The following is a 26978-nucleotide window of genomic DNA, read 5'->3' on the forward strand; positions in this document are numbered from 1 at the left end:
TGCTTTACCATTATGCATTTCTTTGATGATCTCACTAACCTCCTCTTCAGTCATTGGCCTATTGAGATTGAAATTATCCTCTCTTGTTACTAGCCTAGGTATATGCCTTGTTAAGTCCCTGATAAAATGAGCTCTGTCTGAAATGGTCTCCTTTGCTATACCTTGAAAGTGCCGAACTAACACAGTTTTTATCTCTTCATGGGAATTGAGTAGATGACGTCCCTCATCCTTGATTGAAGAAATCCTATCATGAGATCTGTTCGCCATGGTGGATCTGTGGAAAAATCTAGTGTTTCGCTCCCCTTTTGTTGGCCATTGAACTCTAGACTTTTGTCTCCAAAATATTTCCTCTTGTTTACATAAGTTGTCTGAGTCTCGATGATGTTTGGTGACTTGATCATTTCTGACTGTATCAAAGCCATCCGTCATAAGGGCTTGATCGAGTTCCTGCATTTTGTCTTCAAAAAAAAATTTCGCTTCAAAAATATTGCCAAATTCATTCTTGTTCCACTCTTTGAGTCTAAGCTTGATGTGTTTTAGTCTTTTGTGTAGTAGAAACATTCTTGTACCCTGAATATGCATATCTTCTATCCACCATTTTGAAATATTGCTGATAAAATCTGGGTGGGTGAACGAGATATTCTCAAATCTAAAAGGTTTGTTCTTGGGGGTACTAATGCCTTGTACCACAAGTTGTACAGGCCAATGGTCCGAGCCTCCAAAGGGGAGAATTCTCACTATCATTTCCTTGTCAGTGAACATAAGGTCCTCTGAAATTATGAATCTGTCTAACTTTGAGGCTACTTGAGACTCTCCTCCTCTCTTATTGTTCCATGTAAAGAGGCCATTACTCATATCAGTGTCAACTAGCTTCATATTGTCTATAACAATTTGAAATTCTATAGAGTCTTTGCTTAAAGTTCTGGTTCCCCCTTTTTTTTTTCCAAAATTGATTTGATCATGTTGAAGTCCCCACCCATGATCCATGGTACTCCTACATGTCTATCTCTTAGTTCTATAAGAGAATCTAGAAACCTGAGTTTATCATCTAGTCTTTGGGGGCCATAAACATTCGTGACCAGATAAGTCTCTTGATCTCCCACAGGCTGAATAACCACAGATAAATAATTCCTAGATGCCTCGGCATCTGTTATGCCAATATTTTGGGGGTTCCGAAGAGTGAGTATGCCTCTTGTTGTATTATCTACTTTAACTTCTAGAAATTCAAATTTATTGAGCCATTTGCTGTGAATTTCTTGGGCTTCATAGAGCTAGCATCTAGAGTGTCCCAGAACACCCCTCTTCCGAATGTTTTCCCAAGTTAGAATTTTCTTATAATGTACCAGCCGCATGAAGAGTTTGATTTTCATCCAACCTTGATGCCTCCATAGGTTCTGCCAAACCCTATCTGGTACATTGGAGTCCAGCTCATGTATTATGCGCTTTGCCTCCTTAAGATTGAAGGTACCTTCATTATTGTTGCCCATCTAAGTTGGTCATGCCCCTCTGAAACTAGAATGTTCCTTTGGTCCAACATTGTCAGAAGTGCATCCACTTTTGCTCTTAAGGGGCTATCATCCCTGTATTTTATATTCTTCCAGGTCCTCCATTTTCCTTCACTATTGGTTTGATCCCAAAAATCTCTTACCCTAAGTAACCCTTTGGTATCAGTTTCTTTCTTAAGTTCTAGAAATTCCTCTCTTAATAGTGTAGGTTCTTGTTGCCATTTATCCTCCCAAAACAAATCAAGATCTCCCTCTTTGATTTCCCAGAAGCTATTTTTTTTCACTAAGCCTCTATTCTCCCAGACCTTATTCCAGGTGTAGGAGCCTTTTATGATGCCAGTCATCCTTATGTGATGATTGTCTTGCCAATTATTGGCGTATTTTTCTTTCCAAATACTAGCCCACTGAGCCTTTGGATCTTTTACCCAACGCCACCATAATTTTGCCCCTAAAACTTTGCTAAGTACTTCCAGATCATCCAATCCAAGACCTCCATGGCTTTTAGGTTTGAAAATCTTATCCCAGGCTACCAAGGCACATTTCTTTCTCTCCTCCCCCTTACCCCAAAGAAAGTCTCTTTGAATGGTTCTAAATTGTCGCAAAACTCCTTTTGGAGCTGGAAGCGATGAAAGCATGAAGTCGGGGATTCATTGAAGAAAAGCTTTTGTAAGCACAAACCGCCCTGCCAAGTTTAAAGATCTAAAAGTCCATTTCCTGATTTTATCCTGCATCTTATTAATCACTGGCTCCCAAATGCTCTTGTGCAAAGGTTTATCAGTTAGAGGTACTCCAGGTATTTGGAAGGAAGTAAATCCCTTTGAAAGCCGAGAATTCTGGATATATTTCTCTCAATAGAAATAATGGTATTAAAGAAAAAAATCTTAGATTTGGAGAGATTTACCTCCATACCTGTAGCCATGGAAAAGTCACACAGGATTTGCTTATAAGCAAGTGCTTCTTTGACTGTGGGGATTCCCTGCAACATAGTGTCATCAAGAAATTTTTGATGGGTCAAAGCTTGTCCAGTCTCAGAAAGTTGGAGACCCTTGATGTTACCATCTTCTTTTGCATGCTTGATAGATTGACCAAGTCCTTCCATCATGAAGATAAAGAGAAAGGGAGAGAGCAGATCTCCCTTCCTGAGGCCTCTTGAAGGAGTAAAAGTCTTGGAAGGAGAACCATTAACTAGAATTGAAAAGCTAGAAGAAGTTACCAGTTCCATAACCCATCTTACCTAGTTATGATCAAATCGAAAGGCTAGAAGGACCTTCTTGATATAGGTCAAATTCAACTTATCATAAGCTTTTCCAAGGTCCAATTGCATAATCATTCCCACCTTCCTATTGCTTAACAATGAATGCACCACCTCATGTGCTTGAATGATGTTATTGAGAATTTGTCTACCCTCCACATAACCTGATTTCTCCCTAGAAACTAGAGTAGGAAGAAGGGGTTTGAGTCTATTGGCAACAACTTTGGATATTATCTTGTACACCACATTGGACAAAGCTATGGATCTAAACCTGTCTGGAGTCTGAGCATTGTCTTGTTTCGGGATCAAGGAGATGAAGGAAGTATTGAACACCTTCAAAATGGTTCTGTTCATCCTGGAATCCTCCACTACATTCAAAATATCTTGTTTAACAATGTTCCAACAAGCTTTAAAGAAATCCTCATTAAAACCATCAGGCCCTTGCGCTTTACCATGCCGCATTTCTTTGATGACCTCACTAACCTCCCCTTCAGTCACTGGCCTATTGAGATTGAAAGTATCCTCTCTTGTTAATAGCCTAGGTATATGCCTTGTTAAGTCCCTGATAAAATGAACTCTGTCTGAAATGGTCTCCTTTGCTATACCTTGAAAGTGCTAAACTAACAAAGTTTCTATCTCTTCATGGGAATTGAGTAGATGACCTCCCTCGTCCTTGATCAAAGAGATCATATTATGCAATCTGTTCGCCATGGTGGATCTGTGGAAAAATCTAGTGTTTCGCTCCCCTTCTTTTAGCCATTGAACTCTAGATTTTTGTCTCCAAAATATTTCCTCTTGTTTACATAAGTTTTCCCAGTCTTGATGATGTTTGGTGACTTGAAAATTTCTGACTGTATCAAAGCCATCTGTGATGAGGGCTTGATTGAGTTCCTACATTTTGTCTTCATCAGCGTTTTTCACTTCAAAAATATTGCCAAATTCATTCTTGTTCCAGTCTTTGAGTCTAAGCTTGATCTGTTTTAGTCTTTTGTGTAGAAGAAACATTCTTGTACACTGAATATGCAGATCTTATGTCCACCATTTTGCAATATTGTTGATAAAATCTGGGTGGGTGAGCTAGATATTCTCAAATCTAAAAGGTTTGTTCTTGGGGGTACCAATGCCCTGTACCTTAAGTTGTATAGGCCAATGGTCCGAGCTTCCAAAGGTGAGAATTCTCACTATCATTTCCTTGTCGGTGAGCATAACGTCCTCTGAAATTATGAATATGTCTAACTTTGAGGCTACTTGGGACTCTCCTCCTCTCTTATTGTTCCATGTAAAGAGGCCATTACTCATATCAGTGTCAACTAGCTTCATATTATCTATAAAAGTTTGAAATTATATAGAGTCTTTGCTTAAAGTTTTGGTTCCCCCTTTTTCTTCTAAAAGTGATTTGATCATGTTGAAGTCCCCACCCATGATCCATGGTACTCTTGCATGTCTATCTCTTAGTTCTACAAGAGAATCTAGAAACCAGAGTTTATCATCCAGTCTTTGGGGGCCATAAACATTCATGACCAGATAAGTCTCCCTATCTTCGACAAGTTGAATTACCACTGATAAATAATTCCTAGATGCCTCGGCATCTATTATGCCAATATTTTGGGGGTTCCAAAGAGTGAGTATGCCTCCTATTGTATTATCTACTTTGACTTCCAGAAATTCAAATTTATTGAGCCATTTGCTGTGAATTTCTTTTATTTTTTGAATGGAGCATTTAGTTTCGTAGATAAAGATCATATTGAGAGCTTCTTGTTTCATTCTATTGCTATGCAATCTTTGTTTCCTTTTACTACCTAGACCTCTGATATTCCAAGATGTGAACTTCATTATGAAAGTTTTTTAAAGGAGTAGCTAGTTAGGTCTTTAATTTGACCTGAATCTATCATTAGATTTCCACATTCCATCAATAACTCATTCTGATTTCTTTTGCCCCTTTTCATTCCTGGGTTTCAAGGAGCTAACCTTGGTGTGGTTTTCATAGTTTTCACACTTTCGTTGCCTTGACTTTCATTATTTCTTTGCCTTTCCAGCCCTTTAGCCTGAGTTTTTCATAGGAACAACTGTTGTACTCTGTTGAACTCTTCTTGAGGTAGTGAGTCTACCCCTCCCATGGTCCCCTGTTTCAAGAACCCTTCCAGATCTAGGTGTTTTCTATCAAGAATATCCTACAGTTCATGATCCCCCATATCCATCTCACTCTGGGTCATTTCTTGTTCCATTTCCAGATCTCCATCGCTCAGTGTAGTCTCTTTTTGTTTATTAATATCATGTGTTTGTTCACTATTTTCTTTTTTCTCCTTCTCCCTTGGGCTGCCTTCCACTACATGATCTACCTTTGTTATCTCTTCCTCTTCTTCGAGTACTTGGAACCTGTTCAGACTGGTCTATTTCCCTTCTTTTTGATGTTGCTTTGGCCCCCTTTTACCCCATTTTCCCCTATGTCCTACTTTGTGAAAGTTTTCAATATCTTTCACTATGGTAGTTTTACTTTTATTCTCTATTTTACTGAGAGGGCAGTCTCTAAATAGGTGCCCATGCTCATGACACTTATGACATCTGAAAGGAATATGTTCATAATCTACTGTTTGCACCCATTCTTCATCAAAAACTTCCAAGATGACCTCATCCGGTAGAGCTCCGGAGAGATCCATCTCCACACATATTCATGTGAAGTATATTTTCCCCTTCTAGTGGCCTCAGATGTTTTGACAAAACGCCCTAATTTGTTTCCTATGGTAGATAACGATTCAATTTGCCATTGATCAAGAGGTAGGGAGTAGATTCTTACCCAGACTAGGACCGAAGTGAAAGTCTCTCACTCCGGGACAAAATTCATCATCCATGGCCGCATGTAGAGGCCTCCAGCTGCATAGAAGTAGGGCCCTCCTTCAAACACCCTGTCTTTGTCCTCGATATTTGTAAAGACCACAGTGAAGAAACCCTTTGACCCAAGATGTAGGTCTGTGCCTCGTTTTGGTTTCCAGTGGTATTTAATCCACGCTTGTAGTGCCTTTTCAGTAGGCCATAATCCCATGAATTTACAGATGATAGCATAGGTCCGCATGTGGTCCCTGTGCGCCTGCAGAGCAGGATCATTTAAAACTACTCTGGGTGTAACCTCAACCTTGACTTTACATGGCCCCTTTTGTGCTTTGTTTTCTACTCCTTGTTTTTTGTCTTCTTCCTCATTTTCTTTTGTTCTATTGTCCTCCCTTGTTTTGGTTAAATCATGTTCCTCTTCCATTTTCCTTATCCCTTCTTCTGAAGGACCTCTCGCAGTTTCTATTGGTTTCTTAACTCGGCTGGCCACAACCTACTTGTAGGAGGAAGTGGAGCTCCCCCCTTTGCGCCCCTCCATGGAGTTCAACACTTGAAAAAGTTTGAAACCCTAGCTCTTCGTCCTCCTCCACATCCAAACGTCGACCAAAAGGAAATCCCCAACTTTTCTTATTTAAACAACATTTTTATTAAGCAATTTAAAAAGAATATTGCGGTGAAAAATAATTATTAAATATCATGAACCAACTCAAAAAATATATATATTAATGCTTAAATACTTATTAATTATTGATCATCCATATTTAAAGATGGACATTTGACGTTACAGTGATCCTTTCCTCCCCGTTTCCTCCCTTTAAAAACGCATTTGACATCTCTTTCAAAAAGTACTTGACAACTAACCTAAAATGCAGAAAGTGATGGGCATTACGACATTGCTTAAATAACCAATGAAGCTTATGGACCGTGTAAATCGTCATCTCTTTTTCCAATTTCCAACACACTCTTCCACTTCTGTAAGGGTTAAAGTCTGTGGGTTGTTACATCCACAAGGGCACTAGGCAATTTGGACACTCGGCAATTTTGTCTTTTGTCATTTCTTTTTTAAGTAACATAAAGAGGTTACTTTTTGCATCAATTTTCGACACATAATTTTGGTTCATTTTAGTTAAAAGCAAATTTGTTGGAATTTCTTTTTATGAAAATCAATTTTAAAATATTAAATTTGTAAAATTTAAATATTTTATAAAAAATTGGAAATGTTAAATTATATTTGTATTTAAAAATATATTTTATTATATGAATTTAGGTTTTTGTGATTTATATTTTGTATGTTGAGAATTTATTTTAGTGATAATTACATAAGAGATAATATAATTATGGAGTGTGGTTTATCTTCACAAAAAAATAGAGAATCAGATCATGACATTAAATTAAATAAAGAGGGTAATATATGAATTAAAATATTAAAAAGAAAAAAAAAGGGGGCCAACCTATTATAGGTAAAAAAAAAAATGGTCAAAATTATATAATAAAGAATCAAAATCAATCAAATAGGAATAAACAACTAACCAATGGGGGAATAAGTCAAGATCAAGACTAATAAATAAATTAAAAATAACAACAAATTCATAAATTAAAATCAAACATTCAAAAGAGAAAGTCAAGATTAATACTTGGGAAGAGACCAAATCAAAAAAAATAATATTAATAAAAAGAAACAAAACCCCTAAAAATATATTAATAATTCAAGAGAGGGTTAAAATAATTAAAAGATAAGTACAAAATTAAAGTGAACCAAATTTTTTTCAATATAAAAAAGAAGCTGAAAAGACAATTTCAAAATAAAAATTAAGAATGGAATATAAAAATTGATTAGAATAAATATACTAAAACAATAAGAATAACTATAAATATTTATGAACACCCCCTTTTATATATATATATATATAGATATTATAACCAAAATCAAACCAATTATAGAGGAAAATGTTATAAGAAAAAGAAGTATAAAGACAATAAGAATTAATAGTAATTAGATTAACTAAAAGGAAACATAAGGGAGTTTCAAAAATTTAATACTAAAGGCTATAAGAATATATAAAATAAAATAGACTATATAACATGAATTAAAATGTTCTCCTGACGGAAACGATGAATCATTGCAATGACCTCGACCTCTTCAATGGAGATGTGATGTTTTGCCTTTGCATGTGATTTTTTTTCTTTTCCACATGTTTTGCCAAAGAAAAGGAGTGGTCCTCCCAGGAAAGCCCTCCCATGTTTTATGTGAGTTGTGTACTCATGAATCCTTTGATTTATTGAATGTCCAATTTCACCAATGTACGGTGTCCTCCCATGTTTTATGCCAGTGGTGTACACATGAATTGTTTAATTTATTGAATGACCAATTTCACCAATGTAGGGTGTCTCTCAAGAACATGAGATTACATAAGACACTTTGATATTCTTAGTGTCCACTAGAACTTTTATAACTCTCAAGCAGCTTCTAATGGTATTAATGAGTCTAAAGGTAGAAGGAACCTTATGTTTCCTCATGAACCTAGCAATATTGTTTGTGGTCCATCGAATAAATGGAAGATATACCCCTAAATTCGATCTTTAGAGTATTTTTTAATTATACAATCTTTGCTATTAAATTATTAATCATCATAATTTCCAAAAAAAATATATAACGCTATTTTCAGAAAACTAAATACAATTATTTTTATCAATGAAATAATTCAATTTACTTTAAATTCCATTTTGTTATTTAAAATCCATCCCTCCAATCTCAAATATTTTAGTTCAAGAATTCAAAGCTCCAAAGCTTTTTTTCCATACATTTTTAATGATTAAAGTCATGAATTTGATATTGATTTAAAATTGGATCATGACTTTACTCAATATAATTGAATAACCTTTAATTATTAAAATTATGAATTTTATCTTCATTTTAAAAGTTAATCATCACTTTAGTCAATATCATTGAATAATATTGACTATCTTAATTTTAAAATTGATTATAACTTTAATAACGTTAGTTGAAGTTATAATCATGTTTAAATTAAGGATCAAAGTCATGCTTTTATTACTAAAAGTGACTTGGGAAAAAGTCTTTTAAATTTTAAATTTATTAATATTAAAAAATATTATATTTCCAATAGGATTAATTTATTTTAAATTTAATCATAATTGAATTTAAAAATTTAAAAAAATAATTATATTTTAAACGTAGAATAAAATTAAAAGATTTTTGGTAAATTTAGGGGGCTATATCTTCACTATGCCTATGTCTAACGTATTCTGTGAACACAGAAATGCTAATATTTTAATTTGAATAATTTATTTTAAATATTTTTTCAAATTAAAATAATTTAAATTTTTTAATATAATAAATGAAAAAATGATTTAAGATTTTATGTATATCTCACACTCATTTTTCTTATTATATTAAATGGTAGAAAATTCAAATAAAAAAAATATGTTTAAACCAAAATTTAAATTTTTTTTAATATTTAAAATAAAAATAATTTAAAACTACATGTATATCTGACATTCATGTCTCCTATTGTATCAAAATGTAAAGACTTCAAATAAAAAATTGTATTTAAACAAAAATTTTAGATATTTTTTAAACCGAAATTTTAGATATTCTTTAAAAAAAAAAAATAGATAACATTGTTTCTTATTATAATATTTAGTAAATATCAACATTTTTCTTTTTCAAAATAATTAGTTTATTAATTTAAACACTTGTAATCCATTAAAAAAAATAATATATAATGTTTTTTGTTTTTTATAAAGTTTACTATAGGTACCGACTAAGTAGCTAGTGAAGGCAAGTACAAAAATTTGCATATGAAATCCCTAAAATGTACTAAGAAGCAGCATGTATAAATTTAGATAGTAAGAAGATGAAAGTTTATTCTAATTAAAATTGTTTTCTTTTTATAAAATTTACCATAAAATTTATTTTAAATACTTATTATTAAAATACAATTTTAACATTTAATTTTGTAATCTAATGTTTTAATATTTTATATAAATTAACATTCATATTTTATATAAATTTTAAATTCATTAACATTTAATTGTGTAATCTAATGTTTTTAATATTTTATATAAATTAACATTAATATTTTATATAAATTTTAAATTCAGTAATCGATTCTTTTAATATAGAAAAATAATATTTTTTAATTATTATAATTATGAATATTAAAGTTATATAGTGTGGTTGGGAGGAAGGAACTGAATCCTCCCACCCAGATATATATATAATTCCCACCGATATTAGTGACATTGACCGTATCTATATATCGGTAGAAAATAAATATATATAAACTCAATCATTCCACCCAGATATATATAATTCCCACAGATATTAATGACATTGAACGTGTACATATATAGCAAATAAATATATATATATAGACAGACCAGCGGAATATATATATATATATATATGCTTTAAAGAATAATTTTTTTATTCGATTTGGCTGGAAAATAATTTTATGCACTTAAAAACTATCGAGAGAACTTCAATTTTGGAACGTATTCATTTGCTGCCCATTGTACCTCTTACAGAAATGAATGGCGAGACAAAATCGCGGAGTGTCCTTTTGGACGTAATCACTTCCCGACCCGAAGATGGTTTTTGGAATTCGGTTTCTCCATCCGAACCGCAGATACAAAGATCTATGATACCTTCACAATCCAGAAATGGTTGTTGTGAATCGGTTTATCCATGCGGACGGCAGGTGGAGAGATCCGAGGCACAGGAGGCCGCGGGCTGCAGTGACAAGGCCACATTTCCCGAGACAAAAATAAGTTTGTTTGCCCTCAGGCTTGCCATTCTGGAGAAGGCAGCCAGCGGTCTCGGAAAGTTGGCCTTCATCTGGGCCACCGCCGTCCTCCTCGGAGGCTTTGCATCATCTTTAGAAACGGTGGACTTCTGGGTGGTCACCATAATATTGTTGATAGAAGGTGCTCGCATCTTCAGCCGAAGCCAAGAGGTGGAGTGGCACAAAGAGACAATGCTAATATCCATGGCAACTCTTAATGACGAAGCTAAACGGCTATGGAACGGATTTTGCAAATTCTTCAGATGCTTGACCTCAGAAAAGAGTAAAGAAGATACTGGGGTCGATCAGTATGCTTCACAGAAGAGAACTTGGTCAATGTCAAAGGTCGGGATGCTTTCCTTGTTGCAATTGTTGTCCGCTTTGACATGCGTTGGCTTGTCTCTTTATCGGTTAGTAAGTCAGCAATACTACAATGGAGATTCAGGTAGTAATACCAAGAATCTGAAACCAGCGCTCAAAGTTTTCTATGGCCTGTCGTTGGCCGAATCGTTTCTAATTTTTCTGGAGAAAGCCTATTGGCTGTGGAAGATCATGGCAGGGAAGTTGCTGACGGAGGTTAACCGTGAACATGGCTTCAACGATCCCGAGCTCGCCATCGTCCGACGTTTTCTCTACGACACGTATTCGCGGTGCGTCAATGGTAGCATTTTCGACGGTTTGAAGATGCAATTTGTTTCGCACAGCGTAGAGTTGCTGCTCTCCTGTAGTGGCGATGGACAGCTGATGGGTGCGCGAGTGCTGTCGGCGCTTGCAAGCAATGAGAAGTTTGCAGAAAAAACTTTGAGGACAATCGGAACCATGAGAGAAGTGGTGGAGAGGCTGATCGACATGCTGAATTTCAAGAATGATCACGAGGAGGAGATTCGAAAAGCGGCTGCAGAGATAATCTCCAAATTGGTGGAAAATAAGCGGAATTGCATTCGGGTGACGGCCTTCACTGGGTTCGTGGAATCCATAGCCTCTCTACTTTACTCAAACGACTCAAATCCGGGAGGCTTTGTCTCGCTGGGGTTGACCATACTGAAAAAGTTAGCAGAAGAGCGTTCTAACCACCATAAACTCAATAGCACCAGAGGACTACTTCCTAAGATTATATCACTCACAGACTTAAAACCCAGCGCACTCCAATTCGAACCCAACGCGCTCCAACTCCAAATCGAAAGGGACGCCGAGAACCCATTCGCAATCGAGACGTCAGAGCTCGCTCTGCAAATCGTAAAAACGCTGGCAAGCACTACAGGCTCTACAGGAAAGGACCTGAGGAAAAGGATCCGGCAGATAGTCTTCGCCATAAGCAATCTTAGAAACGTTCTTCACTACACGGAGATAAATCTGCGAATCCTGGCTATCGAGACGTTGACAAGTCTCGCTCGCGAACAGGAGGGCCGTGAGAGCATCGGCGGTACAGGCGGAGTTCTGGGTATTCTCTTCTCTTTCTTTTTTATGGAGACAATTAATAATAACGATGAAAAGGAGAAACTTGTGAAGAAGGCAGGAGAAGCTCTGGGTTTTCTTTCACTGGAGACGAATCACAACTGTAACATAATGATGAATATTAGGCTGGACGGTCACCCGAATTTAATTGCAAGCCTGATCTCCGTGCTGAACGACACCGTTAAAGGTATTCATGCAGCAAAAATTCTTAGGAATCTGCTTGCATACGCAGAGGAAGATGCCATTAAAGTGAGAGAAATCACTGCACTCCAAGCACAGGTAGAAAATTGTATTCTATTCTTAACCTTTCGCTTGAAAATTGAAGTCTTGCTTTGTAGTTTGATCTGAAAACAATTTCATGGGATCATTTAACTTCTTTGTGATATTTTCTCAGGTTATGAAATTTGTGAAGGAGGAACATTCATGCAACCATCAGAAGGTAGCCATAAGTTTGAGGGAGAAACATTCATGTGACTATGAAAAAGCGGCCATAAGATGCCAGAGTCAGGAAGCAGCCATAGGGCTGGCGGCTCGGCTCTTCACCAAATGGAATTTCGATCCCGCGATCAAAGAATTGAGTGGCGTCACAGAGAAATTGTTGCTTAAACTGGTGGAGGTTTTCCAGACTCACCCATATCCATTGAAGATGGTTCCCAATGTCAGGAGATTTAGCATAGAGGTTCTGATAGCTGTTATGGAGAGAGACAAAGGTACATTAGAGAAGAGATCAGAATTGGCGGGGGCTTTAGAAGAGGCTTTGCACGGTGTGATGGAGACGACGTCGGACTGGGAAAATTACAGTTTCTGCTCCGGCAGTAAGGGGTTGAGCAGGCACAGCACGCCCACTCGATCCCTCGCAGTGTCTGCCCTGGAATTGCTTCGTAACTAATACATACATGTAGAAGTCTCTGGTCAGTCCGGATCTGATAGCAGACTAAAGAGAGAGAGTTGTAAAATCAGAAAATGTGACACTGTCATATGTTGTCGTGAGTCGATCGGGCAGTGGTTCGAGTGCAGCGTTAAATCGATTTTCAGTGGATCTTGGGTTGCTGTCAGAATGCATTCCTGGGACAATTTAGTTGACAGTAGAATGTTTGATCAGTTTAAGCAGATGTAATTTTATTATATGGATCTTTAGTTGCTGTCAAAGATGTATTCGTGTGACAATTTAGTAGACGGAGTAGAATGTTGGATTAGTTTAAGCAGTTGTAATTTTATTATATTAATATTATTTATAGTAAAATAAATTGTGTATGGTTTATTAATGATATTATTTTATTATGTTAGTATTATTTATAGTAAAATAAATTGTGTATGGTTTATTAATGATATTATTTTTTGTTATGGCATATTAAGAAGATAAAAATCAATTAATTCTTTGTTAATAAAAATTGAAGTCAAACTTCGGTTTCGATTAAGATAACAATAATAAAATTAATTTCATTCTTGGTTTATTATTAATTTTTATTTATTATTTTACTTTAATTAATTAAAAAAAATTGTTATTAATTAATGATAATTTTTTTTAGTCAAAATCAGTCTTTTATCTATTTAATGATCTGGTTCTTCATCTTGTTGTGAAGATAGTTCACCTAGACTCAAAATTTCTTTATATGATTTTTAAGGAGCTATCTCTCAAGATTCATAATATGAATCATAGAAAAGTGAATTCAGGAATTAATTTATTGTTAATACATTTTTAAAATAAAATTATTAAGAAAATAAAGTGAATTATTGGTTGTTAATAAATTTTTAAAACAAAAAAATATAATTATGTTGATAGATATGCTTATTTCTTAATAAGACTTTCATAATTTTTATTTAATTGTTAATAATTATAATTGAATAATAAACAAATGCATGTGTTATGATGTTCATTATGGATTAAAGTATCTAATTTAATAAAAAAATTGTTATTAATTAATGATAATTCTTTAGTCAAAATTAGCTGTTATAATCTCACTGCTAGAAAATATATTTCTTTATCTATTTAATGATCTGGTTCTTCATCTTGTTGTGAAGATGGTTCACCTAGAATTAAGTTTCTTTATGTGATTTTTAAGGAACTATCTCTCAAGATTCATAATATGAATCATAGAAACGTGAATTTAGGAATTAATTTATTGTTAATACATTTTTTAAATAAAATTATTAAGAAAATAACAGTGAATTATTGGTTGTTAATAAATCTTTAAAATAAAAAATATAATTATGTTGATAGATATGCTTATTTCTTAATAAGCCTTTCATAATTTTAATTTAATTATTAATAATTATAATTGAAAAATAAACAAATGTATGTGTTATGATGTTTATCATGGATTAATTTAATAAAACAAATTGTTATTAATTAATGATAATTCTTTAGTCAAAATTAGCTGTTATATTCTCATTGCTAGAAAGCATGTTTCTTTATCTATTTAATGATTTGGTTCTTCATCTTGTTGTGAAGATGGTTCACTTAGACTTAAAGTTTCTTTATGTAAATTTTAAGGAACTATCTCTGAATATTCATAATATGAATCATAGAAACGTGAATTCAGGAATTAATTTATTGTTAATACATTTTTAAAATAAAATTATTAAGAAAATAAAAGTGAATTACTGGTTGTTGATAAATTTCTAAAATAAAAAATATAACTATGTTGATAGATATGCTTATTTCTTAATGTGACTGTCATAATCTTAATTTAATTATTAATAATTATAATTAAGTAATAAACCAATGTATGTGTGTCACATACCCCGGTAACCTCGCATGTAAAAGTAGGGAGTTAGAATTTTTTATACAATTACCACAAGTAATTAATCAATTCACAACTCCACAAATCATCACTAACCATTAGATATACTATTCATTAGTACATCAAGTAAATTGCCATCAAAGATAGTAAATTTCATAACCATTGCATAACCTTTAACCATCACTGTAATAACAAAAAACTGTCTCATGAACCCATGCATCCATTTCTTGATATCCTTAACCATGTTAGATAATCATGTACTAAGACAGTATGGTTGTCACATCAAATAAAGAACCATCATCATTAAGGACCCATCATTATCAACAGACACATAAGGCAATCACATCAATCACACCATAGAACACGGATATACCCTGGAAACCCCATAGGGTGAAAACAAGCAAACGTTTAATATTATTATTAAATGCTCGTGAGGGTTTTCACCCCTCACTCAATGGTTTATAAGGGATTCCATCCCTTAACCATTGTCTTAAAATCTTTACAATGAATTATCATTAAGCTGTCACATAACGAGCTAAAAGCTAATACAATTTACATGTAATCTTTTATTTACATACCGCCACATACAACATCCCTTGTGGCATAATTGTTCTATCAATGGACAATACTGCAGCTTGAATTCATCTGCATGGACGAATAATCCTTTTTCCTACCATAATGTTAAACATCACTTTCCTTGGCACCATCTGCCATCGTTTCTTGTCAATGCAGTCATTAACAATCTTGGCAACAAGATTAGTTACATTATTATTCAAACAATAATCAACATCTAAAGAGATCTTTTAACATCTACTCATATGCATGAGCACGCATAACATACTAGCTAACTAGCATATATATATACCCAAATAATACTGTTTGACCTCCACAATGTTTACTAATGCATAACTCTCTTTAAGAGTTCTAACCATTAGTTTACAAGTCCAAGTTTCTTTCTAAAACATATAACACAATGGTCAAGATTTATCATAGTTTTGCTAACATACAAAGAACACATCTCCCTAACACGATGACTGTTCTTTGAGCCATTAGCTTATCCTAATATCCCTTCTTTAGTATATGCAGTGGACATAGTCTTTTAATGATACAAGCATGGACTCATTAAGTACTTCTTTAACCAAGAAAAGAGATAAATTATTCAATCTTTTACCATATACATTACCACTTGCATTAACCTATTCTCTTACAAAGAGAACATATAAAATCAATCATTCTTCTAATGCATGCACTAAAATTCTCTCTATAAGAATGCAGTTACTTATCTTTAGATCTGGGCGTTGATCTCTTCACATCCATCTTCAGCTCCACCTGCGGATTTCCTTGGAATGTTTCAGTGTGTGAAGATGATGCAGCCCAGGCCACTCCCAGGCCACTTCTACCAGGATCTTCTACAACCGTGCACATAAACCATGCACCTCAACACACTCTAGGTGTACACTTTGAAAGTTTGAAAGCTTATTTCTATCATTGTGATCTCATGACAAAGAAAGCAACCATGCTTGAATTTACTCACAGCGCTCTTCATTTTAATGGACTTACGATCAATTTAATAAACAGCCACAGGTATCCGAAATGTATTCGCTACATTCAATAATTCCCCACCCCATATGAAACCGCAGGCGTATATGTATATATATAATTAACTGTCACGGTTATGACTTAACACCGGCATAACATCGGTTATCCTTGGTAATTAAATATACAAAGAACGAACCTTTAATGCGCATCCAATATATATACCTGATCTAATAACGCCGCTGCTTGTATGTTTCTATCGGTGTATATATATATAGCCGTCATGGCTCAACCTTCTGCACCGACATTATATAGCTATATTCGTTATGGTTAATAAGTTGCACAAACATAACAGTTTTTCTTTATGGCCCTTGTTATGCCATTCAAACTTCCACCACAACCAATGAATATTCAAATGGATTTAAACACATAATACGCAGAGAAATAAATATTCACTTACGCCATGTGCAGCGATCCACCTCTGCTAAGGATTCTGCGATACATACACGTTCTGATTTGTATTCTAGAACTCTGCTACCAATTCAGAAGGTCTCCCCACGCTATTCCGGTCTCGGACCGATAAGGTTACAACCTCAGTTGCCCAATCTCATCTTGAAACTGCCATTAAAATCTAATATCATATAACTACCCTCTGCTATTAAACTGCTATTAAGTCGCGCCTCTTTTATCAGCGATAAATATGGTTTCGACCTCGCCACCAATCAAAGGCTCAAATATGATATCCGGTGACTGTATATTGATCCCAATGACGAGGGCACCTCGCCAAGCCCGGAGAATAAGTAGTGGACCTGATTCCATAGCTCGATTCATCGGTCAAGTTCGTTGGAGAAGGTGCACGGGGAACGGAAAATCAATAACTGCCCATTCGATCTCATTTCCAATACCCAAATTCAAGAATCAGTTCTGAATTCTAAGGATCAGTTCCGAAACTAAATAACTATTCATAACTGTTAATTATGATGAGTTACCCGGTAGGGATGTTACATACTCCCCCCCTTAACAGGAACACCGTCCTCGGTGTTCATCTTTCATTGAGAACTTGAGATTTTACTCATTGTATAATCATCTAAACTGCACAAAAATGTGATCCTTTCTCTTTGAAATCAACGATTTCATTCCAAGAAAAGACGACAAACAAAATGTAATGATATAGTCATAAGAAATATCATTAGTTATAAGCATCAATAGTCATAAGCGTTCGTAATTGCAAAGATATGCATCTTCTAATCGCCACCACTTGGCCCTTATTCATTCATAATAAACAATTCTTTATGTCAACTTACCATTACTTACCATCTATTCTTTGGAAATCATGAATACTTTCATGTAAGACTTTTAATAGTGGTTGGACAATTCTTCAATCCTCCATGGTAAGTAATTCCTGTAATATATGACTAACAAATTCAATCGCATTAGTCACTATATTTTGAGTCAAATGAAATACTTTTGACTATCAATCAATTGTGCAATGCTAGATGATTTCTAAATCACAGTACTTTTACAAGTACTTAAAGAGCACCAACACTAATCATCAAATGATAAATCACTGCTCATGTGCACACTGAATGAATTCTCACTAAAGACATCCGCAAGGTGCTTCTAGATGTACCAAAAGAGCACCTAGCTCTCTAATCATCAAAACAGTCAATCACTGCATCATTTGGAAATGGTCTTAGCCCCTACTAAGACTTTCACAAAATTAATAAAATGATACAGGAATTAAAATTTCCAATAACTTCTTATTGAACATTAAACTCATTTCTTGTTAAGAGTGCATAACACATTTCACACCACTATATATAAAATTTATTTTCAACATATCATATAGCTGATTCATTCATTTCTTTAGCTATGAGCACCATAATAGGCTAAAGAATTCCCAACTCATGGGAACTGGTTTCCACAACCAGACCGAGTCATTTTCACATCCAGACAGTTTCTTTGATAGAGACCTTACCAGGTCTAACATGGGATTCCACTGGCCTACCAGCTCAAGAATTCCAGGAAGAGTAAATCTGGGCAGACAAGTACCATCAACCCCTCCGGGCAGGTAACTGCCATCAACCCAAGGCATTCAAGCCTTTCACAATCCGGGCAGACAAGTACCATCAACCCCTCCAGGCAGGTAACTGTCATCAACCCAAGGCATTCAAGCCTTTCACAATCCGGGCAGACAAGTACCATCAACCCCTCCGGGCAGGTAACTGTCATCAACCCAACTATCCGCAACTGTCTGGCATGTTAAATTTCTCTTTTATTACTCTTTCTCAAAGTAATTTACACAATGAACCATATGAACATTATCATTAGCACAACAAACATGCATGTATACCATGCATTTACACTTAACCCCCAACATGGGTCCACAACATCAAGATTGATGGGAAACATATCCATCATACACGTTGTATGCATGCAAATTTTCCAAATAACATAATTCATGCATATCATATTTATAATTGCATTTCACATTGCAACAATTTATGTGATGAGTTTTCTTGTTGCCGTTAAGCTACCACTACTTAATCCCATCAGCAACGTTAGTTATAAATATGCATCAGTTAACACGTATTCCATTTCCAAGAGTTCTCATGCATACAATATTGTCATGTATACAAGCATATGCAAATATTCATCAATATATAAATGTCGACAACAGTTGAGTTAATAATCTAAACATTTCCAATTTTTCCATAGTCTGTTGTCTTAATCCAAATCGTCATTATTGGAGTATTATCTTACGTTTACTATGGCTAGCTTTAGTCATGCATCGTTAGTATAATTAAACATAATTTCTCTAACATACAAGAACATAACTCTTATGTCACAATGACTAATCTTTGTGCATACCATTGCTTATCATATAAGCCCTTCTTTAATGTATGCAACACTTATTCCCTTCACTAGAAGACTACCATCATTTCATACAACAAACCACATACCTCTTTCTTAAAGGAAGTCATTTTAATCCTCATTTCTCTATCTTCCGATGTGAGGATTTCTCAAGATTCCCTTTCAAGAAATTATTAAAGATATCTATCTTTAGGCATAAAAATCAAGATACAAAAACAAGGTTTACTTATCCTTTATGCATCAAAATCAAGCAATCAACACAGCTCATCCAACAAGACAATCTCTCCAAGAGATTATTATTTTCAAGGAAGCTAACATGACCACTTTCTCTAAGTACACACAGACTCATAATTCCAAAGTCACAATAGCTACCAATATGCAACATGTGTTCTCCTAACACAATTACTTTACTTCAATGCACATAGTTCTTTTCATGAAACAAGTAAGGATTTTGGTTCTTGTATGAACACTATTCTAATGTGTCTTTAAAGGAAAGAACCTCTATTTCCATTTTCAAGAACTCTCATAAAATCCTTTATCTTCATACATGAAGTATGCACACTCTTTTAGAGTAAAACTATATTTATGTATATATATAATATACTCTTTCTTCAAAAAAGTTAGAAATGAATATCTATGTGCCTAGAAGCACATCTTTAGCTATCTTTATCATGCATGTAATGCATAATCATTTCACTAGAGCTTAGAACTAACTAGAGTCATAATGCAATTAGCATATATATATATATATATATATATATATATATATATATATATATATATATATATATATATATATATATATATATATATATATATTCCAAGAAGCTTTTATCAATAAAGATACATATTTTAATTCAAGAAAACTTGGCCACCTACCATGCTATGTCCTTAGGACATTTATATACCTCATCCTCTTTTCTGAAGAAGATACTTTGGCTATATTTAGCAAGGATTTTATAGACAAAAGACAAGCATTTCACACACAAGACTCACGTGGAGTATTCCTAATAGGAACTACCTATTTTCTTTACCAATAAAACATACAAAATAATCAATCTTTAACTGCATGCCTTAACACATTTTCTTTACCAAGAAAATCTATAAAAGAACCATTCTTTTATTGCATGCATTCAAATACTTTCCCTACTAAGAAATCATATAACACATTCATACGTGTTCTCCAAGAAAGTGAGCAAGATACTTATCTTCTCCTTGGTTCAACATGCATAACTAACAAATTAAACCACCCTTACCGGAAGCAATTGCTCTACATATGCAATTAGAAGCATAATCTCCTAAGTGACACACATGCACCAGAGTTACCACTTGATGCTAGATGCAACAATTATCATAACTCTACTATGTGACCATTTCAGAATAACGAGTTCAAGGAGACATTATGAAAATCATTATCATCAACACACTATAGTTATCATTTTCCAACTCCTTAAGCATGGTCAAGGGAATACTCACATGCACATCGAGCGCTTATCTAGTCATCCCTAGACTTAGAGTCTTCTGCAAGATTCTGATACTCCAAACTTGCTCTATCTGGTCATCACCAGACTTAGCGGTATCTTTTTCCTTTCTCCGTCTGTCCCTACAGCACGGTCTTCTTCCTTCTCCTTGCTTCCTTTTCCTTTGGAAGCATCTATAGTTGGAGAAGGTAGTTAGAGTTTACTGACAACTGTATTAACACAGGTAATCTATTTATGTATAATTATCACATGTAATTATACCATGAATGGGTCCTAGAAATGTTACCCACTGAACATGCTTCTACAATTAACTTTACCCTGGAATGCAACATGCATAAGAAATCCATCATTCCCATAGTAGAGATAAATTCAACCATCGTTAAATCGAGGCTCCAATGGTTTTTATCTCCTAACAAGTAATGATTAACATAACACATACCATGCTAATGGATTTCACTTAATTAGAGGGTAATCATCATTAAATCTATTAAGGCATAAGCATATACTATTCTTCATGCATTCTCATGGTGAATAAAATTAAGAACTCTTCTCATAACAACTAGAACTATAGCACAGAGAGAGTAAGAATCTTCATACACACATTCCATGCATGTGACATCAATCAACCTTCACTTATTTTCGAATTGTAATAATCTTAAGTCCAATTCAATGAATGCATATAAGTTCTATGGGTTAGTCATACAACACTAACGAATCTCAACTACCAATCGTCTTCATGCATTCATGACAAGACTGAATCAAAAGTTAGTTATGACAATCAAGTCTCGCTGCTTGACTCATTGCATGTTTTCAATATCTAAGGGGTTCTTCTAGTGTCCTTTTTAAACAATTTTTCATCCTATTCAAGGATGTTCCCCTTAATTTATATACATGCATTGACTCATTAAGATTTCGTTCATTGTAACTTCAATTTTGTTTAATGAATATATCATTGTTATTACCATATTTGCAAACCAAAAGCTGGTAGTTCGTTGTCACTTTCCTCAATGACTGTTCAATATTGTTCATGAATGTAATGAGTACTCTATATTGTTCTTAGGTGTGACAAAAGTTTCATTGTCTTTTATCCTCATCAGGAATTTAACGTTATGAACGTAGTTATGCAACAACTTATTACTTACTACTTAAAGCAGTTATAAACATGAATCACACCTATCATGCCAAAAGTAGTGTACTACATAAATGAATATGTGAATGATTAAACTCGTACCTGAGTTAATGCCTACTGATGGCGTACCTCAATATCCTTTCCGCTTACCAATTCCCAAAGGCGCCAGTACTGCAACCTTTAGCTCTGATACCACTTGTCACATACCCCGGTAACCTCGCATGTAAAAGTAGGGAGTTAGAATTTTTTATACAATTACCACAAGTAATTAATCAATTCACAACTCCACAAATCATCACTAACCATTAGATATACTATTCATTAGTACATCAAGTAAATTGCCATCAAAGACAGTAAATTTCATAACCATTGCATAACCTTTAACCATCACTGTAATAACAAAAAACTGTCTCATGAACCCATGCATCCATTTCCTGATATCCTTAACCATGTTAGATAATCATGTACTAAGACAGTATGGTTGTCACATCAAATAAAGAACCATCATCATTAAGGACCCATCATTATCAACAGACACATAAGGCAATCACATCAATCACACCATAGAACACGGATATACCCTGGAAACCCCGTAGGGTGAAAACCAGCAAACATTTAATCTTATTATTAAATGCTTGTGAGGGTTTTCACCCCTCACTCAATGGTTTATAAGGGATTCCATCCCTTAACCATTGTCTTAAAATCTTTACAATGAATTATCATTAAGCTGTCACATAACTAGCTAAAAGCTAATACAATTTACATGTAATCTTTTATTTACATACCGCCACATACAACATCCCTTATGGCATAATTGTTCTAGCAATGGACAATACTGTAGCTTGAATTCATCTGCATGGATGAATAATCCTTTTTCCTGCCATAATGTTAAACATCACTTTCCTTGGCACCATCTGCCATCGTTTCCTGTCAATGCAGTCATTAACAATCTTGGCAACAAGATTAGTTACATTATTATTCAAACAATAATCAACATCTAAAGAGATCTTTTAACATCTACTCATATGCATGAGCACGCATAACATACTAGCTAACTAGCACATATATATACCCAAATAATATTGTTTGACCTCCACAATGTTTACTAATGCATAACTCTCTTTAAGAGTTCTAACCATTAGTTTACAAGTCCATGTTTCTTTCTAAAACATATAACACAATGGTCAAGATTTATCATAGTTTTGCTAACATACAAAGAACACATCTCCCTAACACGATGACTGTTCTTTGAGCCATTAGCTTATCCTAATATCCCTTCTTTAGTATATGCAGTGGACATAGTCTTTTAATGATACAAGCATGGACTCATTAAGTACTTCTTTAACCAAGAAAAGAGATAAATTATTCAATCTTTTACCATATACATTACCACATGCATTAACCTATTCTCTTACAAAGAGAACATATAAAATCAATCATTCTTCTAATGCATGCACTAAAATTCTCTCTATAAGAATGCAGTTACTTATCTTTAGATCTGGGCGTTGATCTCTTCACATCCATCTTCAGCTCCACCTGCGGATTTCCTTGGAACGTTTCAGTGTGTGAAGATGATGCAGCCCAGGCCACTCCCAGGCCACTTCTACCAGGATCTTCTACAACCGTGCACATAAACCACGCACCTCAACACACTCTAGGTGTACACTTTGAAAGTTTGAAAGCTTATTTCTATCATTGTGATCTCATGACAAAGAAAGCAACCATGCTTGAATTTACTCACAGCGCTCTTCATTTTAATGGACTTACGGTCAATTTAATAAACAGCCACAGGTATCCGAAATGTATTCGCTACATTCAATAATTCCCCACCCCATATGAAACCGCAGGCATATATGTATATATATAATTAACTGTCACAGTTATGACTTAACACCGGCATAACATCGGTTATCCTTGGTAATTAAATATACAAAGAACGAACCTTTAATACGCATCCAATATATATACCTGATCTAATAACGCCGTTGCTTGTATGTTTATGTCGGTGTATATATATATATAGCCGTAATGGCTCAACCTTCTGCACCGACGTTATATAGCTATATTCGGTATGGTTAATAAGTTGCACAAACATAACAGTTTTTCTTTATGGCCCTTGTTATGCCATTCAAACTTCCACCGCAACCAACGAATATTCAAATGGATTTAAACACATAATACGCAGAGAAATAAATATTCACTTACGCCATGTGCAGCGATCCACCTCTGCTAAGGATTCTGCGATACATACACGTTCTGATTTGTATTCTAGAACTCTGCTACCAATTCAGAAGGTCTCCCCACGCTATTCCGGTCTCGGACCGATAAGGTTACAACCTCAGTTGCCCAATCTCATCTTGAAACTGCCATTAAAATCTAATATCATATAACTACCCTCTGCTATTAAACTGCTATTAAGTCGCGCCTCTTTTATCAGCGATAAATATGGTTTCGACCTCGCCACCAATCAAAGGCTCAAATATGATATCCGGTGACTGTATATTGATCCCAACGACGAGGGCACCTCGCCAAGCCCGGAGAATAAGTAGTGGACCCGATTCCATAGCTCGATTCATCGGTCGAGTTCGTTGGAGAAGGTGCACGGGGAACGGAAAATCAATAACTGCCCATTCGATCTCATTTCCAATACCCAAATTCAAGAATCAGTTCCGAATTCTAAGGATCAGTTCCGAAACTAAATAACTATTCATAACTCTTAATTATGATGAGTTACCCGGTAGGGATGTTACAATGTGTTATGATGTTTATTATGGATTAATGTATTTAATTTATTTTTTATGATAAAATCAAAGCAAATCTCCATAGTTAAGAATATATTAACTCATTTTATAATTAACAACAATAATGATTTAAAATAAAGTTATAATTGAGTTGGTTTTTATGTTTCTTAATTTTAACAATTCGATGGATTATAAATATGTGTTTTAATGCTTGTTATGGATTGATGCTTATAAAAATTTACAAGCCATTAATTTCTATAATTGCCTGGTTCCAAATGTTTTGGCAAAATTTTCTCCTATGTGTTTTTACTAAAAAGACCACCTTAATGTAATATGGATCACAAAAGTCTAAATTCAAATATAAATAAGGTTTTTATTTAAAATAATTTTATTTTATATAAAAAATTTATATGATATTTTTAAATCTAAAAATGTTTTTAATTTTTTATTATAAAAACTATAAAAATATTATTGATGTTTTAAATTAAATAAAAGAAAAATTTTAAAATATGCGTTTTGATGTTTATTGTAGATAATTTAAATAAAGTTATAATTTAATTGCTTTTTATGTTTTTTAATTTTAACAAGAGAATGAATTATAAGTATGTGTTTTGATGCTTATTATAGATTGCCTATAACTATTTACAAAATATGATTGAGCTATTTAATTTATATTTACTATGAACATGATTTAACTAAATATTTTTTATTTTATCTTAAATAATTTTAAGATATAATAGCCTTTTTATTTAAATTAATTTTATTTTATGTAAAGCTTTTATATAATTTTTTTAAATATAATTTATTATTATTATTATTAAAACTATAAAAATATGATTTTATTTTAAATTAAATTAAATTAATAATATTTTGATAGTTTTTTTTAATTTATCTTCGCTTTTATACTCTATAGTTATTTTAGGTTAAAATCAATAGGTATTTTTGGTATGGGTTTAAGTTGGAGTAATACTTTATTTTTTTTTGGAATGATGTTATAATTTTTTATATCATTTAAAATATTTTTATTTTAAATTTAGAATTAATAATTTTGGTATAACGTTTTAATTTAATTTTCATTTTAATTTTTAAGATGTGTTTTTTTGTATCACTTCATCACTTAAGCTATAATTAATTTTTTTTACTGAATTATAATTTTTTGAAATTTAATTATAATATTGTTTTTTCCGGTATGAATATTTAGTAAAGTTATTTTTTACTAATGTTTTTTTATCCCTTGAACTTGCACAACTTGTTTGAATAAATGCAACATACACTCACAATCACATGGTTTTGTGTAATACACCATATTTTCTATTACAAAATGATGATGATATTTTAACATTACAAAATATGTTTCTACCTTCATTTACATGTAGATTTATATTTTAAAGTCAATACTTTTTTTTAAATTTGTAAAAAATATTCAAATAGATTTAATTTAAATATTAGAAGTTAGTGTCTTTATCTACCACACACCATCAATTCACATCTAATTTTTATAATGCATCTAGTTAACTTGTTATTGGTTAGTCCCAAATTATAAATTTCTCCATCATTTTTTTTTTCAATTTTAATGCATTTAATCTTACGTGTCCACTCATTCCTCGTAATCTCCATATTGCAAAAAATCAATTTAAACTATTTATTTCATTCAATTCCATATTAAAATTTAATAACCTCTTTAAACTATCTACTTCTTATGAGAAAAATGGTTATATATTTAAAATGACAATTGAAACCATATATATCTCAAATAAGTATATAACCTCTCAAAGTCCATATTTTTCCATTTGTTTCAATTTACCTCATTCTAGTCACTCTTCACCACAATCAACATCCCACATGTTTGGATCATCTACATGCAATTTTTGTTTTGAGCTCAAACATAAAAATAAAGAGTCATTAACATGGTACCTTTTAACCATCCACCCTTTAGGATGTGTCCATTTCCACACTAACCTCTTAAGTGTTTCCATGTACTTCTATAGGAAGAACATCTATTTACAACTCAATACACTCTTTAATTTAATGACTTTAACCAAATTTGTAATATTTCAATTTCAAACTTTTGGATGTATTGCATCGAATTATGTATACATGGTTCCTTTGAGCCCTACTCAAAGGTAGTCCACACTCCCTCCTTTTGAGGACCTTGTTTTTCTGTAAAAGGTGTCTTGTTGTAGTTCATCAATGTATTCAGGAAAAAAATCCTCAATGGAAGGAATTTGGACATTTTCTCCTTGATCTTCAATCAAATGAGGCTCATACAACCTTAAGTTCTCAACATTAACAACAACATAAATTCTCATATATGAAGGCAAATCTAACCTGAAGGAATTGTTACCAATATTTTCCAAAATTCTAAATGGACCATATCTAATTAGTTTCAGTATTTTAGCTTGTCCATGGAGCATTTCTTTGCTAATGTGAATCCAATCCTCATCATTGACTTGGAACTTGTGATCTACATTGATGCAGGAGCATGAGGCTTGATGATAAAAGGCTTCGAATTTATTCCAAAAATACAAAAAATGTTTACAAGCAAAGGAGTGGGATCCTTTAGCTGTCAATCTACAAAGTTTTCTAGATAGGATTTGAGCTAGGATTTGGGGATTGAGTGATTTTATAAT

The 26978-nt window shown here is 33.6% G+C and overlaps 1 protein-coding gene across 1 annotated transcript; it reads left to right on the top strand.

Moving 5' to 3' along the window:
- The first annotated feature begins 10133 nt into the window (after positions 1-10133).
- On the top strand, positions 10134-12732 carry LOC149230887 (uncharacterized). The gene is made up of 2 exons (XM_089381449.1): positions 10134-12122; positions 12238-12732. Exons 1-2 carry the CDS (start codon positions 10134-10136, stop codon positions 12730-12732), a joined length of 2484 nt encoding a protein of 827 aa, XP_089237575.1.
- The last annotated feature ends 14246 nt before the right edge of the window (positions 12733-26978 follow it).

Source organism: Pinus tabuliformis, chromosome J (genome assembly GCF_031772625.1).
Source record: "Pinus tabuliformis cultivar Carrire ecotype Pingquan chromosome J, CPIR1, whole genome shotgun sequence".
NCBI classification, from domain to species: Eukaryota; Viridiplantae; Streptophyta; class Pinopsida; order Pinales; family Pinaceae; genus Pinus; species Pinus tabuliformis.

Excerpts from the sequence above, each read along its gene's own strand:
- LOC149230887 (XM_089381449.1), top strand. The coding sequence starts at position 10,134 with ATGAATGGCGAGACAAAATCGCGGAGTGTCCTTTTGGACGTAATCACT. Across the intron at positions 12,123-12,237 it reads TCACTGCACTCCAAGCACAG|GTTATGAAATTTGTGAAGGA; the intron begins GTAGAAAATTGT and ends ATATTTTCTCAG.